Source organism: Phalaenopsis equestris, unplaced genomic scaffold (assembly GCF_001263595.1).
Source record: "Phalaenopsis equestris unplaced genomic scaffold, ASM126359v1 Scaffold000107, whole genome shotgun sequence".
Lineage (NCBI taxonomy): Eukaryota > Viridiplantae > Streptophyta > Magnoliopsida > Asparagales > Orchidaceae > Phalaenopsis > Phalaenopsis equestris.
In genome coordinates, this window is record NW_018164549.1 from 4,737,666 (window position 1) to 4,756,317 (window position 18,652).

The following is an 18,652-nucleotide window of genomic DNA, read 5'->3' on the forward strand; positions in this document are numbered from 1 at the left end:
ATAAACTTGATGAGTAGTATTTCGAGCCAAAACGAGCCGAACACGAACGAACACATCTTAGTTCGTGTTCGGCTCGTTAACTTATCGAACAAAATTAACGAGCCGAACACGAGCTTTTTAACGAGCCAAACACGAGCTGTTCGCGACCTATTTCTGCGTGTGGTGTGGGCTACGCAAGTGTGGCCTGTGAGGCACGGTAAGCACAGGGAAGATGCGTCTGCCATAGGGAGGCGTTCGGCGAGATCAGCAAAGGCTAGGGCAGAGTCGCCGATGGCTTTGAAGAGGGAATAGCGGCAGGGAGGCGCGAAGGGAAATGCGAGAGGATCTATCACGGGGAGAATCAATCGCAGGGAGGTAAGAGCAAAGGGGCTTCGACGACCTCGTGCGGGACAAAGGAGTTTAGTCGCGCGAAGAGACGATCGGCTCTGGGCGGGAATTTCACGCAACGATAGGAAGACGCACCGGACGGCAGAAGGCTTGGGCAGAGGAATTCGGTGTCATCTGTTTGAACAGGGAAGAGATTGCAGCTTCGATGTGGAGAAAGCGGCAAGAAGAGCGATCGATGGAAAGAGCAGTGGAATGGGAATGGGACAGTGGAGAGACAGACGAGAGGAAGAATGCCGCCGAGGAAAGTGATGGTGTGCGAACAGTGAAGAACAACTTGCGGGAAACAGAGAAGAAGAAATACACAAAAGAAGTGGAGGAGGAATAGTGCAAACCTGCGTGTGGTGACGAGCAGCGAGGCTTCAACAATATGGACGGGAAGACGAAGACGAGAACCGAACGAAAGGGAACGACAGGGAACAGTAGCGGGAACGGTTAATACAAAAAATTAAATAATTTAATACATGATGAAATCAGCCCCATTGTGATTGAAGTCCTGATACAATTCTGTATTATAACTCCTGATATAATATCTTTTCCTCCAATAGTTGATTAATTAATTTATCTTTTCTTCCACCTTTTATTTTTTTTTTATTTCACCATCAACACACTAATAATCTAATTTAGAACACATGTCAAACACCAAAAAAAAGGAAAAACAAAATCCAACTCTCCGTTAATCTAATTCTCTCCAGTTTCGTCCCCTCTGTAACGTAAATCTGAATTTATCAAATCCAACTGTGAGGCAGATTAAACGGATTTACCCGTCGTTGCTCGCGTGCTCCATCTCCACCGCGAGCTTGAAGGATTTCTCGAATGTGATAAATCCTATTTAACGTAAATCTGCATTGCAGTCAAACACCGCCTTAAACTGAAGTTCAAAGTAATGATCTATTGTCTTCATTCAGAGACGAAACTAAGCACATCATACAATATGCCATTGAATTTTTTTATTAAAGTATAGTTATTTTAAAAAACGCTCAAGAAATTTATTATTTTCAAGATATATTTATTTATTTTTAGAAATAAAAAATCAAAACATATAAAGAACATGCTAAACAAATATGTCTTAATGAACAAAAGAAAAGCCAAAAATAAAAACTAAAAACAAAATTAAGTCCTAACAAACAAACCCTTGGAATACTCACATGTCGAGTAAGAGAGAGATTTGCCTCAAAAAAAGATTTGAGTGTCCCAATATCCTCCCAATAATCATTAAAGAGATATGCCTGCAATACAATAACACAAGAACGTTATCTCTAATTTATAATAGTTCAGAAATGTCTTCACAGAACAGATAAAAATCCTGCAGATATTCAGAGACAAATTGCTTGGAAAGTTGGATTTGTTAACAACTTCAAAGATAAATATGTGAATGACTTTTAATTCCATCAGGTGAAGCACCAAAATATTCTTTTGACTATTTATATGGGGTCATTTTAGTCCCCGAGTCTATAAAAGTCAAATTAATCCTTAGATTCATGTTAGTATGAGCTGAAATAGTCTCTAGAGAGACTACTTTAGCCCCCATTAAAAAGAGTCTGTGAACTATAATGACACTTTTACATACCCTGGGATTAAAATGGCATCTAAAGAGGTTCAGGGACCATTTTGGCACTTTTCTCCAATTTTGTTTTAGTGACAATGTAAGTCTATCTAAATATCAAGTCAAGCACAAAAACATTTCACAGATTAAATAGAAGAAGCAACATTTGGGAAACAACAATGACATCCAAATAAAATAGAAACAAACAACTCCTACGATTAGCGTTCAACAATGTTCGCTCTTTTTTTTGTTTTTTTTTAACTTGAACTCCATACGTGGAGGAAAGAAGTAGATGAAATTGATTCAAAGAACCGCCATAGAATTTATGAGAAAAGGTTTAAGTTGAAACAGATGTATCCATAAGGGAAAAAGTTGATTCATATAATCATTTACCGATGTGAGTGTTCAAATTAAACGGAATTGCAGGAAACAGACCCAGGAAGACCCATGAAGCAAGCGCAAGATGCATTCATTGTCATCATTAACCTACTTATTCTAGGATGGCTGAGGTTCTTTTTGGGGCCGCTGCAGCTTATTAAGAAGCGGTTGTGAAGCTGCTGTAGAATAATCTGATGTTGCAAAAAGCTGCAGGGGCTATTACAATTTTTATTTTTTTAAAAAAGTCAAACCGCCAGCTAGAAAGCTGTCACCGCACCGAGCTAGGACCGCTGGAAAAACCCTGATTTTAGCGGCAACTTTTTGAAAAGGCTGTTAAAAAACAGTTTATCCAAAAGGGCAAAACTACAGTGCAGTGCAGCAACACCACCGCAATGCTGCCCCATACTGACCCTTATTGAAATAAATTAAAAAGGGAAGAGATCATAGTAGAAAAAGAAAGATTATATGACTAAATTTTATTTACTTGATTTATGTATAAAACCCAACATGAAAAGTTGAATATAAATATATAAAGAGATACCTATACAAAAAATAAATCCAAAAATCAATCTTGACTCTAAAATCTAAAATTAGCCATACAATAGAAATGGAATGTTGATGTCTATGGATTGCTACATTACTGTAGATGGAAAGTTGATGCCAATAAATTATTGGTTGATGTACATGGAAAATTTATTGTTGATGAATTATTGGATTGGTGCAGATAGTACGTCATTGTCCATGGATTGATGAATTGTCTTAGATGGAAAGATATTGACCGCAAATTTAAGATAATTTGAACACTCCATCTTAAACTAGATTGCATATGTTGATTATGCCCAATTTGTTGATTAGTTTATCAAAATTCTTTATGGGTAAAGTCTTGACGAAAATAGTTACAGTTTGAAAGTTTTTTGGAACATAATTTAATTGTGATAGTCTATTTTTATGTTTTTTATAAAATAAGATGTCTATTTTAAGGTGTTTAGTCTGGTCAAGGTGAACATAACTATTTGCAATACTTACGAAAACTTAGCTGTCACAATACATTTTTAGAGACTTTTCACCAATAATTTAGTTCTACTAATCTTTTTAATTACACTTTCATATAAACCAAGTGCTATTGTCCAATCTGCTTCAACATTGCTTCTTAAGGCCATAAATTGTTTCTTTTGTCTCCATGTAACCAAATCTCCCTACGCCAAGTACAATAACCATAGGAGGATATTTGATTTGAAGCTTCTCCAGCCAAACCAACATAATGGAAATGTCAATTTCCAAACTGGACAACTTTTTAAGTAAAATGCCTCTTCTTCGTTTCTCTTCAAGCTATTAAGAAAAACGTTCTTAATGTCAAGTAGATGTGGATGATAGTTCAAATTAATCGCAAGAGAGAGCAAAACTCGAGTTGTCTTAAGTCTAACAACTGGAGAAAAAATTTATTGATAGCCAACATGTAATTCTATTCTTTTAAGATAGTTCGAGCTATAAAACATATACATGAAAAACAACTACCTTATACAAGACAATATGAGTAGTACAAAATACGATCCTAGCACAAGGATGACCAAATCTGAAGATATCATGACTTAACATTTTGAAATACAGGAACATTTTTGGACTATCAGAATGGCCTATAATTGAAACTGTTAATAGCTGACCAAGAAATAATACACAGTCAAAAGAACAAGAAGGGAAAATGGTCTAAAAGAGGAAAGGTTCTATGAGAGTATAAATGGGGCTTACATTTCAAAATGTCAAACGACTCCAAATCAGTAGAATTATCAATCTATAGATGGAACATTTATCAGGAAGGCTATTGATCTATAGAAAGATATTAGTGAAGGAAAATAGTACTTATATCATGAGATCTCAGCAGAGCAAGAATCACCAAAGAACTCCAAGAAAAATAATCAAAGGATTGTGCACACAAATCTTAAGAAGAAACCTAATGAGGAGTTGACCTAAAAGTCTATAAGTGTAACAAACCGATTAAGGAAATAGATCAAATGAAAAAACCCAAGGAAGATAATATGAGAGCATTAAACCCTGAAAAGTTAAAATGCACACCAAAGTTTTATCCTAAATAGGACGCATTATTATTTTCATGAGAACCAGACTTAAAAAGAAGTTGAATCAATTTATTAGAACATTGGGATTTATGTTTCATTATATAATAGTGAAAATAATAACAAAGGAATAACCAAAGGTGATGATTACAATATTTTGATTAAGAGACGCGATACGGAACTAATCCAAAACCAGCAAAAAGAGAAACAATTTCACTAATCAACTGAATTAGGGTTTACCGAACACAACTCAAAACTGAAATCAGACGCAACAACAATAGTTCTTGTCTAGGTTCAGAAGAGACGACCCCAGTGTATTACAATAGTTCTGGTGGCTAGGTATGAGGGGAAAGGGACAGGAGGCTGGTGGTGGGGTTTGGGAGAGGATGGACAGCAGGTAGGACTGCAGGGAAAGGTTGGTAGGGTGTTGGTTGGAGGCCTGGAGGGATGGACATCAATGGTTGCTACAAGGGAAGGGATGATAGGTTGCTGGTAGGTGGCCTGGAGGGATGGACAGCAATGGCTGCTGCAGAGGAAGGTAAGACAGGGTGCTGCGAGGTAGACTGGAGGGCTAGACAGCAAGGCTGCGGCAGTAAAAGGGTGCAGCAGGACAGCTAGAAGGAGATGGGATGACCAACAGCTAAGGGAGGTGAAGGAGAAGTTATATAGAGGGAAATAGGATAGGATACATCGCCACCTCGGAGCACGATACAGCCGGAGCACCACTCGTCCTCGGATAGAGCCCTCGCAAGAAAAAATAGAGACTTCTACAGAAATCTGAAATAAATCACACAATACATAACCCTCATTCCCTCAAACACCAAATAAAAGGAGTTTAAACAAATGGGAAACAAAAAAGGAAAGGGGGAAGGGGCTAGCGGCAATGCCGCCCCTTCTAATTGCTGCTCTTTCCAATGGGAGCTGGACCCGCAATCACTGGGCCAGTTCTGCCGTTCCATCTGCCAGTCGGTTCAGCCGACTGGCCTCTTCAGCCCAGCGCAAGATGCTGTCTTCAAACCTAAATCGAAGGGTAGATATTTAATGCCCCATAAAGGTAGTGCTCCTTTTAAATCAAATGCCAAAAAACACAATGGGACTTGCAACTTGAATCTTAAAGAGGTTCAAAAAGCCTAACAGTGATCTTATAATCATGTCTAGAAGGGATAACCAGTTAGACCTGCCTAAATATTTTGAAATCCATGATATCAACGTCTAGGGTTGATGTTATTATAAGAAGAAAGACATATAACCTTGCCATTAAAGCAAAAGCAGCTCGATCATGTGGAGTATAAAAAGAAGAAAACTAGCCAAATTTTATTTAATTATCTAGTCCCTACTATGAGAAAGGAATGAATATAATATGCTAACTCACAAAGCTTGCATGCATGTTGATTGGCTCAAGTCATTTGTCCATATCTATAAAACAAATCTTTAATGGACAAGGTAGCCAGTTAAACAATTTTTATATATACATGGATCATAAGGGTGCTATTATTACTCATTTTGAAATAGTTGTGATACCGGAGAAAAGGGCTCAAACCACAAGAACAACTTTTATTAATAGGAAAATAGAGTCACAAAACACACAAACTGAAAATAATATCAACGGCACACCAAACACCTCAGAGAGTGCATCCCAAGGGCGGTGGAGGTTACGAGGTGGATTGGGATGACTAGTGGGGGTGGCGACAGTGAAGGCGAGGTGAGAAAATTGTAGGAACAGTTAGACCAGCTAGCGGACTAGCTGTTCGGTGCAGCTAGAGTAATAAATTGGGGTAGAAATGATAGGAACAACAAAGGTTAGCTGCCCTAGAGTGACGACAAAGATGGGTGGGTTGGCAGCGATGTAGCAAAGATGTGGGCAATTTGGGGTGGTGGGAAGGTGTTGGACAGCAAGGTAGATTGCTGGAAATAGGAACAAGAAAGTTACAATCACCACCGAGGAGAGGGATACAACTGGAGCATCAACCTAACTGTCGAATACAGCCCTCGAGGACCAAAAAAATCTGAAAGAAAACTACACCAAAAACTAACCCTGAACTCAAAAACAAGCATATAAATAGACTCCAAACAAGAAAGAACAAAGAAGGAAGGAGGACGATTAGCAGCATTGCCGCTCGATCAAGCGGGACGCAGAAAAGGTAGAGAGAGAGGCGCGGGAGGTCGCTCGGCCCATCAAGAATCTCTCCCTAGTCGCTTAGCCCGAGATTCCCCTGGACAAGTTTTCAACATACGGGTAGGGGCCAGTGCAGGAAATCCAGCCCTCGAGTCCACTCAAGGAAGCTACACATCAGTCTCTCGGGTTTGGGGAAGCTTCGACTTTATTTGTCAAAGCTTCAGGTTCCTCGTAAGACGACGTGAAGTCCCTTGGTAGGTCGATCATGTTGGTGTTGTCATTCCACAACACATTTTGGTGGAATAGGTTTTCGTACTCTTTTGATATGCCCTAAGCGGGAGCCGCATTTAGAGGTGGGTTCTCGCAATGCAACTCTCGAGCCCTTACATTTGAAATCTTCTTCTTCCACTTCTCGTGCCTAGCCTGCAATGGTTGAGTAACAAGTATGTGAGAATAACTCAATTCGGAGATAAAATCTGTGGCGAAATTTGCCACTCTCACTAGCGACCGCATAGGAGAGACATCTTCTTTATTGATAGGACCTGGATCCTATTGAAAAATTTTCATCCCCCTCAAGCTCTAAGAGCACATTTCAAAGCTAAGGTTCATTGCTCCTATTTGGACATCCGTTGATGGGTGCCTCGCTGAGTTGAATCTAACATCTGAAATCCTCCCTATAATATTGCAAGCATGGCACAAAATGAATCCTCTTCGATCATGTTGGACCTCCCTCCGTAAGTGTAACTTAGGAATGGGTCTATACATCTGAAAATCTGCAATGCTCTGATTTGTGGTCGACTCCTCAAATTCATGCCCTTTTTTGGACATCCCAAGTCAATTCGACTGATGTTCCTCTCAAAATCTGCAAAATATTGGCTTGAGACACCATAATCTCATACACTGTTGGACTGCCTATTACCTTCTATAGAAGTGACTGTTACCTCAGTTGGAATCTCTATCTTCGGGTCAACCGGAATTTGTGGTGTCTCTTCTTGTTGGCTACCAGTGGAGAATTCTCTCTGACATCTTTATCTTTTCCAGGACCAACTGTGTCATTGCTAAATTTTCAACAACACCCTGCTCAGTGAAACAGATCTCTCCCCTGGTTGAGCATTTTGATTCCACATGCCCAAATTAGTGGCACTTGCCGCATTTTCTGGCTACGACAGACTTGCGGATTGGTTTCACTAGATAATAGCCAGAGGTTGCTTGGTGTTGCGGTCTCTCCACTTCGGAAGCTAGAGTCTGCAACTTTTGGCGGCAATAAGTTGGGAAGAATTGTTGTTATGTTTCTCGCGTCATCTTCATATCTTTTCGTTCCCCCCTTCGCCTCCAATTGGATTTTATATTCTCGTAATCTACCATCGAAGTCGGCGGATTTGTCTCCATATCTCCTCTCATGAAGGCTCAAGTATGTATCTCAATGGTGGCATGACTGGGGATTAGGGAATACTAAGGAAATTTGGTGGGATTAGGGTTTTGGATTATGGAAAGGATACCTGCTGGTAGGAAAGAAAGTTTTGGTTTATGGCGGATGCTAGGGAATCCTAGTATAGGAATATGGTTGGGCTAGCTCTGATACCAAATGATACTGGAGAAAAAGACTCAAACCACAAGAACAACTTTTAGCAAAAGGGAAACTGAGTTACAACATACACAAACTGAAAATAATATCACCAAAACATAAAACGACACAACACCTCGAGAGTGCATCTCAAGGGCGGTAGAGATTACTAGCTGGATCAGGATGACTAGCAGGGGTAGTGGCAGCAGTGAAGACAAGGTGAGAACTGTAGGAACAACTAGAGAATTGGTTGTCCCAAGGCGGCGACAGGAACAATAAAAGTTAGTTGTCCTGGGGTGGTGGTAACAAGGATGGGTGGGTCGGCAACGATGTAGCAAAGATACGGGCAATTTGGGGTGGCAAGAAGGTGTTGGACAGCAATGTAGACTGTTGGAAATAGAAACAAGGAAGATACAATCACCACCGAGGAGTGATACAACCGAAGCACCACCCTAATCGTTGGATACAACTCTCGAGGGGGAAGAAAACACCACACATGAAATCTGAAAGGAGACTACACCAAAAACTAACCCTAAATTCAGAAACAAGCATATAAATAGACTCCAACCAAGAAAGAATAGAAAAAGGAGGAGGGTTGGCAGCATTACTACCCTTCCTAAAATGCCGCTCGATCATGCGGGATGCAGGAAAAGCAGGGAGAGAAGTGCGGGAGGTCGCTCGCCCCTTTAGGGATTTCGTCCAGGCCGTTTGGCCTAGGATTCCCTTGGACCGGTCTTCAACTGACCGGTCAAGGTCAGAGCGGGAAATCCTCCCGCTCCCGCATCCATGCTCACAAATCAGTTTTAAAAAAAAAACCAATTTTCATGATTGATTTTAGATTGCTTACAGGATAGGGTAAAATATTCAATTCTTGGGAGCCTAACAATATGAAAATATACTAATAACTTTAGAATATTAAAAAAATATGAAATAAACATGTAGTTTTCTAAAACACATTTATAAGCAAATCAAATCAATTTGAATGAGAATAAAAGTATAATGTCCATAGTGCAATTGGGTTCTACAGTACACCCAAAAACATAGAAAGACGGTTGGGATTTACTTCATATTACTCAATCCTAAATATATACATAAATATCAATGAAATGTTCGGCCTTGGTTTAATATGTGCCAAGATAAACTAAAGAGAAATGATGCACAATATTCAAACAATAGATAATATATTGATGTCGGGCATACCTTGACAAATAGTTCTTTTGCTGATGCTGGAATTATGTCAGAGCCGAAGTCATTTGCAGTGGGAAAACGCCATCTGACCCAACAATCATGCATAACACTTAATGTTCCTGTTAAAGACTGCTTGATAAATTTTATTTTACAGTTAAGACCTACGTAAACAGATAAAAAAAGGAGCATTTATATACATACCACCCAATTCATATGTATTTGCATATCTAGCATCTAACATTTATTTTCTACATTTATACCACCAAATCTTTAATATCATATAAAAATACCACTATTTTAACTTAAAAAAAAAAAAAAGTGAAATACACCTTTTGATGTATAGGTAACATGGCATATATGTAAAAAAAAGAAGTTTAGGTGTTAGATATGCAGCTACATAAGAATTGATCAGTGTGCATGCAAATCTTTCTAAAAATATTTTGTTAGTCATGCAAGTGAAATTAGCTCAAGCTTGAGTGAGTGCTTGTGCTTTCAATCTTTTAACTAATAAAAAATATTTAAATTTAAATAGAAAATATGAATATAAGATTATTTGTCTTTTAATCTTTCAAGAAATAAGTTTTCATGAGATTGATTCCTCTCACATATGCCTGCAGAAATATCAAATCCCTAAGCCCCAATCCACCTTCTCCTCCCTCACATGATGTCTATACCCGAATCCCCGATTGCTTTAGGAAGCCCTATCTCACAGCTCTTTGTATACTTTACCAACCCGCTACTCATCTTCACTACTCATCTTGGTCGAAGCCCTTCGCTGCTGGCCGCTCATCTTGTTTCATTTTTAAAGTCTCATTTTATTTTTTTTATGTGCATTTACATACATACCACACAATTCTTATGTATCTACATATCTAAACACCTAAACTTACATCCATAAACTCAAATATTTAATATCACATCAAAAGTATCATTATGAATACTTCTTAAAAGTGACATACACATCTATATGTATAGGTTTAAGACACCAAAGTGTTATTAAGGTAAATGTGAAAGTTTAGGTGTAAGATATGCAAAAAAATAAGAAGTGTGTGGTAGTAAACTTCCCTTATTTTTAGATGTTTATGTTAACTAAACTCGACATTCAAATATGAATCAGATAATTATGAACTTTGAACAATAAAAATTATATATATTTTTACTTATATTTATTTTTAATCAGATTTTATATTTATCCAATGCTTCAACACATTTGTCCATCATTATTTCTGCATGTTATAACACTTAGGATTGTCTAGGAATGCTCCTTGTACCATTAAACTTTTGTTTTCTAATCAGTCAACAAAACAACTATTATTAGTTATCTGTTTCACATCAATGCCGTACCTTAGAAGATTTAATAGTATCTCTTTCTTGAACACATAAATCCCCATTGAAGCAATGTATGGATTCCTCTTTGCCTCTTCTTGTGACAAACCAAGCACAGAAGTATCAACTTCCTACAACAAGTAATGTTAAATCATGATCAATTAGTTAAAGGGCATTTTGGAAACCTTCTGTTTTTATTTTTTATTTTTATTTTGTTTTTTATGTTTTGATTTAAATTAAAACACAACATTTTTAGGTCTTCTGAGTATTTTAAAAAATAGGTTGATTTATTAAAAAAAATAAGAAAAAAAATAAAAATTATACCACTCGAACATTTTTTCAAAAATAAAAGAAAAAAAAACAAAAATAAGAAAAAAAAGTGATGCCAAACGGGCCTTAAGCTTATGATGAAAGATGGATTATTTTTACCATTGCTTTTAAGTCTTCTCCTTTAGGTTTTTCACTGAATGCAATGACCCTTCCTTTGCTGTCTATCTTCATTAGACCAAAATCTGATGCACGGCTGACACATAAAACAAGGCAGTAATGTACAGTCAAACTTTAAAATCAATATAAAAACAACTAAAATGCATCCGACACAAAATTAGCAATTCTATGAAAAAAAAAAGTTTGAGAAACAATCAAGTAGGAAAGGAAATTATTGCCAACAAATTTGCAAAACCATCCTGTCTATGTACTAAGAAACAGACCAACTATCAAGAACTGTTGTTAAATTTCACAAATTATAACATTTCGACTGAAGAACACAAACACATGTGTGTATTCATGATATAAACTTCTAGTTAATTCAGGAATTCCATTTGATAAAGCTGTCTTTCATAAATTAAAAAAATTAAGAATAACAAAATTTATGTAGCTTATTATGTAGTATGTGATTAAAACAAAATTAGCAAAGCCAAAAAAAAAAGGTAAAAGCCTGATTAACTAATGCATATAAATATGAATTTTGTTCCACCATTTCAATGATGACCAGGTAAATACTGGTTGGTTTAACAATTTTCCTTCTTCAATAATTACCAAGCTTTTAAGACTGAGAAGAAAGCCAAAGATTGAGCATTATAACTAGTAAAAACTAATATGATATTTGCTGATTAAGTTTATAAATAAGAACATTCAATCACATTAAGAATGCAGAATGCACCCGAGCAGAGTTACCTCAAATTATTTTATTTAAATCAAGAAAGCAGTATAAGCATTACCTGTCATCCATAGGAACACAGGAAATTGTAATCTCTGCGCCGCTTTGTCTATGGTTCTGTCCAAGAAGAAAATGCAAGTGCTGAATATTAGGGTTTGTTTGGGATCACTTTTGTTATATGTTTTTGCTTTTATTTTAAAAATATGTTTATTTAGTACATCTTTTGCATATTTTTATTCATTACTAAAAAAAAATATAAAAATAACTTTTAACTCTTTTGAGTATTTTTAAAAACAATTAAATTTTTTGTAACATACAAAATAAGTTTTATTTCAAATAAAAATATAAATAAACAAATAAAAAATAAAAAAATAAAAGTGGTCCCAAACGGCCCCTTAATAACAAGTAGAAGAAATGATTTGTGTCCATTATCACCTGAACAAAGTCCATATAGTCCATACGGTAAAGATGATCTCCGGAGAGGATGAGCACATCCTCAATTTCCCTCCCTTTGGTATCCTGCAGAGGTAGGTTAAGAATATGACATAATTGTATTCCAAGAATACAAACATGTTTAATATAAATAACTAACTAGTCTCTATGCTATAAAAATGTCCAACATTAACTGATTATATGAAATGAAGAGAAAGGCTTTACTATCTAGAAAATCCCCCTTAATCATATTTCTGATGGGAACATGCTAATGAAATGAGACTTCAATCCATTGTTATTTAGATAATGTTCAGTAAATAAACTTTCTGTTCATAAAATTAAGAGATATTTCACTATAAGGAAAACTAAGGCCCATCTTGACAATCCAAGGATTTTTATGCTGGAATTCACAAGTTAGACGACAGGTACTGTTGAACAAGAGCTTTAGAGTCGTGAGATTTAAGGTCGATTTAAAAAGGAAATCTTAGAGCTCCTCATCTTCATCCATTTCTTCTTTGTCCTTGATACCAAAAAGGTATACCCTAATCTTGTATGATTCTTTCTCTTTGTCCTCCTTGACACCAGGTAAGGTAAACCCTAAATTTGTTTTCTTCTTACCATTTCCTTCATGAAATCAATTTAACTCCTAAAAAATGTCGAGAAACTCTATTTCTAGATCTTCCAGCAAGGCTATTAGAAAGTTATCAAAAAATTCACCTTGATTGCTCTGTCGCTTCACTGTTCTTCCTAATTTTGTCCATATTCCTTGTATTCACAGGATCTCAACTTGAAATGCATTTCTTCCTCAACAACTTCCAAGACACCTGCAGTCCTTAAATCTCATCAACAAGAGTTAGCACATTCTGTCAAAGCTATTTAAGTGCCTTGAACTCTCGGCCTCCTTTGTTTTATGCGAGAGGGATAGAGCAAACTCCGTGCCATGATTCTATACAAAAGCATGGCAAGAATCTTCATGGCCAGCCCAAGAGGGAAAAATGGAAAATGTGAGGAGAAAAATTCACTCGGAATGAAATAAAATGGATTATATTTACAACAATGGGTAAGAGTATATTTATAGGCACATCTCAAGATAATTGTGTCTATTAAAAATACACAATTAGCCCCAAAACTAAAAAACTAATAATAGCTTATATAAATAAAACTAAGGAATTAAATTACCAATATAACAATCTCCACCTTGGTTTTTTAATTCATCAAAATCTAAGAATCCAACATTAAGATTTCTCTTTTATATCCCCCAACAACTCCAGGCAATGCTAAAATTATGAGAATACCAAACTTTTGTCAACATATCTTATGCATTGTCATTTGTTGAAATGTTTACAGTCTACACATTCCTATTACCAATTGCCTCCATAATTGCACATTTATATGTTTTGGCCTTTGGAGAAAAATACTGCACTTTAATTATCACAAAACACAAGCACAACAGTGTGCACTTGTTGAAATAAGTCAAAAACTCCCTCTTTTGACTATAAAACTTCTATGATTTAGGATGCAACAACATATTCAACAATTCATTGCAAATTAGCCCTCCAATTAACAGTATTTTCAAATACTTTAGACAACCAATAAGAGATCTGTCACGACCCGATCTAAGATTTGAAATTAACCAAGATGAGAACAGACTGTCAAACAGTACAAATTAAATTCTTCAATATTTATTTTCTAGAACTAACTATTAACAAATAAAGAGTCACTAATCAAATTAAATTAAAACAGTATATTTAGATTTACCTCGTTACAGGTTATCCACATCTTCTATAAATATTTTTCTTTTTATCGCTCATCTTTTAATCAATTAAACTAACTTGAAAAGTTAGTTTAAACAGTGAACTAAACAAACCAGTGAATATTAATACTCCTACACTACAATAATACTATGAAAAAAGAAAGTAATATGCATGCCAGTTAATTTTTTTAATAAATTAATATAAAATTTTGAGATCTTATTCAAGGAATCTTACTATATCAACAATATAATAATATCATTTTATATTTGTACAACTATTATAGGAGCACCGTCTAAAATTCTATCATTTACGGTGCTTCAATATCAATATCCTTTTTTATTTACGTGCATGGGTACTTTGCGTTCCCACGCTAGCACAATAAACAGATAACTTTATCGTAATCAGTCATGCACATACAAACATTCTATGAAAATTACTATTTACAAAAGAAGTATATTTCATTCTCATTTTGCGTATCAGACAATACACTTATAATTCATTCAATATTTATGATAATTTAAATAATATTCTGCACACATATCATTCCTACAATATAAATAAAAATTAAATAGAATTCAAAATCCTTATTTTTCACTAATTTCGATATAACTAATAATAGTATTAGTAAATGGATTCCATTTAGAAGAAGCAAAATATTATCATAGTCTAAGAACATGAGTACTCACATCGATCACTGATGACTATAAATGTTCTCTTCAATTATCTTCAATAAAAACCTAAAGTCAAATGCATTAAAAATTATTATTAATTTGATATATGTTAATCTTAATATTAGAAGACAATTTGCCTTTTATTTGACCCTTTGATGTATCAAATACTATTAATTATTTTATTATTATCATCCTAATTGTTATATTTATTTAATTATTGCTTTTAAACAATTTACGCTTACAAAAATATTTACAAGAAAGTTAGTTCTCCTAATTTAACTTTCTAGTTACTTTATATAATTTGAATCTTTTCTATTAGGCTTATAATTATACATATATTTAACAATTTATTATTAAATAAATAATTAAAAATAAATCAAACCCTAATTGTTTCTTACAATGTTTAACTTAAAGCATGATTTTAATTAAATTTCACAATTAATAATTAATAATTTATAATATAATAAATTCATAAATGAGTCTTATTACCCCCACGGTTCGGTCGCACTCCTTCCTTTTTTCGCCTTTGGTATGGTTGCTTGAGATCGAGTGATCACAATGTGCAAAGGGTCCTCTGCCACACGAGATCTCGACACTGGCTCATCTTCTTTCTTCAGATGATCCAATTCCCACACACAGTAAAATGTGTTCCACGGATTTGCTTATTCGATCGCGACTCGACACAACAACAGAAATCCTCGACGACGTTGCCATCTTTTTCCTCCTCTACATGCAACCCTCGTCGCACGAAAGCTCTTTCTTCTTGTCTTCCTTCACCACAGACAAGTCACTTGGTCAACCGAGTAAGTTTCCTAACAATTTATAAGGTAAAATTTCACCTCCTTAGCTTCCCGACACTCCTCACTTCATCTCCCTTCTGTCCGACTCCTCGCCTCAACTCCGCCATGTTCGACTCTTCACTTCCTCTCCCGACTACTCATTTCCTCTCCCTCTCTTTGGCTCTTAGACTCCTCTTCCACAGGTAGAAAAAAATTGGACATTACAATCTTCCCCACTTACAAAAATTTCTTCCTTGAAACTTATAAACATACCTCAAGTCATTTTTTATTAAGCAGATTAACATTAGCTATCTATGAAATTAGGGGCCATTCATTAAGATGAAACAGTAATCATTATAAACGTAAAAACTCGATACAAGACGACTCAACTATACTTCAAATAACAATACTAAAGCAAGTTTACTAGGAAAATACCCTATATATATAAGAAAATGCCAAATTCATCAGACCTTATCACCATCAGTAGTAGATTCTTCAGGCTCACTATGAGTAAGGGAATATACTCGAGGTCGAGCAGGTTGTCTTGTTTGACCTTGGATAGAAGTTAAAGCTATAGAATCTATCTTTTTATGTCCACCAGAAGTCTTCTATGAAGGAGTTGCACATGATTTCTGATCTTCAACGCTCTTCTGACCAAAGGATGGACAATATCTTGCTATATGAGCAAGCTGACAATACCAATAGCAAATGTTAGAGCTCATCAAACATTCACTCTTATGTTATCTTCCATATTTAATACAAGTGATTATAATACCTTGAGTCGTACTTGTTGACCTCATTTTTTGTGAGGTCTATTACTCTTTTTAGAGCCTAAGATCTAGCCTTTGGGTTTCGTACTGACTCTCTTAGAAAATTAGCCTGAGACCCGCACCAACTAGAAATTCAAGCCACTTCTTGACTCCTCTCAGTTTCATGTGACCGGTTCTAAATCCTCAACTCTTAGTTGAGTCGATTAAAACCAACGCGACGAAATTCGAGTCGAGTACCCATAGGATATAAAGCCTTAAGAAGTCCTTCATGTCGTCCGCGCACACTCACGATACGCGAATACCATCATTCACACGTCGACACACACAATTATTGAAATTCATGTCACTTGCGCCCGTAGGAGGCTCTACAGTCGATCACGAGCGATAATTTTAAATAAATTTAAATTTGACGCTTTTTCGACTTGCTCGTCGACGAAATCGTCTGGACTACCCCGGATGACGAAACGGACAACGCTGACGCGTTCGGAACGTCGACTTTAACTAGGGAGGACACTCTTTTTGAAATGGTCTCCTGCACGAGCGAGAGGTGTGCAAATCGAGCAAATTTAAATATCATATATATTATGGAGAGATATATTTATATTATATAGGCGGATGGGGAGGGGTTTATTTTGCTAATCCCTAATTGGCACTCACGCACACTACCTGCCCATTCAGTCTAGTCATCTCCATTCGGCTTAAGAGGAGCCCGTCCACCGAGCCCTAATCGCTCCTCACTCCCTTTCCCGCTTCTTCTCCCTCGTTGACCTCTCGTTCATCCTTGCCCGACACCCTCTGCCCGAGAATCTCCTTCCCGAGATCCTCGGATGCTCCGCTCCATCCTCCTTCGCGAGACTCCCCATTCTTCCTCATTCCCCGCAAGCTCCCTACCCAAAAGCTTCCACACTTGAAGCCGCTCCCTCCTCTCGCAGACGAATCCCTTGCTCCCCTTCCCCTCTCGAGAGCCCTCAGCATTGGCTTGTTTTCTCAGCATTTTGGCTGGATCACCAATTTTCTGCTTGGTTCCTTGATATTTTGCTTCGTTGCTTGGTCTCCTGCCTCTCTTTTGTGCCTGTAAAAAGTCTATGGGGGAGAGTTTCTAAGGGTTACAAATTTTGGGAGCCTGGGGGGAGACTCTGCCAAAACTTCTTCTCGATTAGGAGCTTGTGGAGAGGTTCTTTGGCTTTCTTTTGTTGTTTAAAAGAAGCTCCAGCGAGGTATCCTCTCCCTCCCTCTCTGCTTTATTTTTCCTCCTCTGCTCGACAGGGGTTGTGCGTGACTTGTTTCGGTCGGCATGTCATGCTGGAATCATTGTTGGTTATTGGACTTTTAGTTGGCTGAAATCGTTAGCATTCCCAATTGGCTCTAATTTAAATACTTCATGCAGTTGGGTTAAGAAGTAGAAGGGTTGCTTACCTTCATTGATATTTCATGTTTGGTTTACTATTGGTTATTAGCATGTTAATGAGCTTGTTGGGTATGCTTTAAATGTTCCATGACATCCAGCTAAAGAAATGCAGATTTTTAGGAAAGAGCATGACTTACTTCTTATGCATGTATAGGCTCTTTCTTCGTATTTCTCGTTATATTGGTACCTGTACATTGAAGGCTGAAGGTCATTTTTGCCTTGCAAGGCTGCGGATTTCTCTGTTCTCCTAGATGAAATGATTTAATGCTGAGGTTTTCTTTGGAAATTTTATTTGGGGGTTTAGTTTTGTTTCCTGTTACTCCCCCTGTTCGAATCGCATGCTAAACAAAATATTGGTTTTTGAGGCTTGAGGGTTGTTTTAGCTTCCTGGGCTGCGGTTTTCTTTGTTGTGTTGGTATGATGTTGAGGCTTGAGAGTTGTTTTAGTTTCCTGAGCTGCGGCTTTCTTTGTTGTGTTGGTTTAACATTGAGGCTTTTGGAAATTTTGCTCTGGGGGTTTTGTTTTATGTTCCTCGGTCTCCCCCCTGTTCGAAACATATTCAAATAGCTGTCATTCAATTTTGAGGCTTTTAGAGGTTTGGTTTTGAGGCTTGGTTTTATTTCCTGTTATTCCCCTATTCTAATATATGTTGGAGCCCGTTTTAATGCTTTAAGAAGTTGGTTTGGTGGTTCGGTTTTGCTCCTTAAGTTTGCTGTCCCTGTTCAAATATATGTTGGAATTTGTTTGGTGTCTTAAGCAGTCGTTTTTTGGGCTTGATTTTATTTCATGTTGGTGCCTCCCTATTCGAAATATATGTTGAATGAAAACTTGATTTTTGAAGTTTTTGGAGCTTGTTTTAAGGCCCTGTGTTGCTTCCCCTGGTCGTGAGCTCTCCTGTTGGTTCCTGGGTGTGGGTGAGGGTGTGGGGTTGATGTTCTCCCCAGGCGGCTCTGTCGGTCAATTTTCTCGATTGATACATTTAAAAATATGAATTTGAAAATAATTTTGGAAATTTAATTTAATATAATAAATATATAGTTTGAGTTTTAAAAGTGGTATGTTTTATTTTTTTTTTTTTTTTGAAAAATGAGACCAAATGGATCTCATT

General features: G+C 36.7%; 1 protein-coding gene across 1 annotated transcript in view; it reads right to left on the bottom strand.

The window, feature by feature from the left end:
* The window catches only part of LOC110020657 (glucose-1-phosphate adenylyltransferase large subunit 3, chloroplastic/amyloplastic), a gene marked incomplete at its 5' end in the record, with an annotated part of 74,079 nt that overhangs the window by 12,180 nt on the left and 43,247 nt on the right, over positions 1 to 18,652 (bottom strand). The window contains 6 exon segments of the mRNA XM_020718831.1: positions 1,533 to 1,613; positions 9,258 to 9,330; positions 10,590 to 10,702; positions 11,001 to 11,094; positions 11,792 to 11,847; positions 12,166 to 12,249. Coding sequence (XP_020574490.1) covers positions 1,533 to 1,613; positions 9,258 to 9,330; positions 10,590 to 10,702; positions 11,001 to 11,094; positions 11,792 to 11,847; positions 12,166 to 12,249 — 501 coding nt within the window.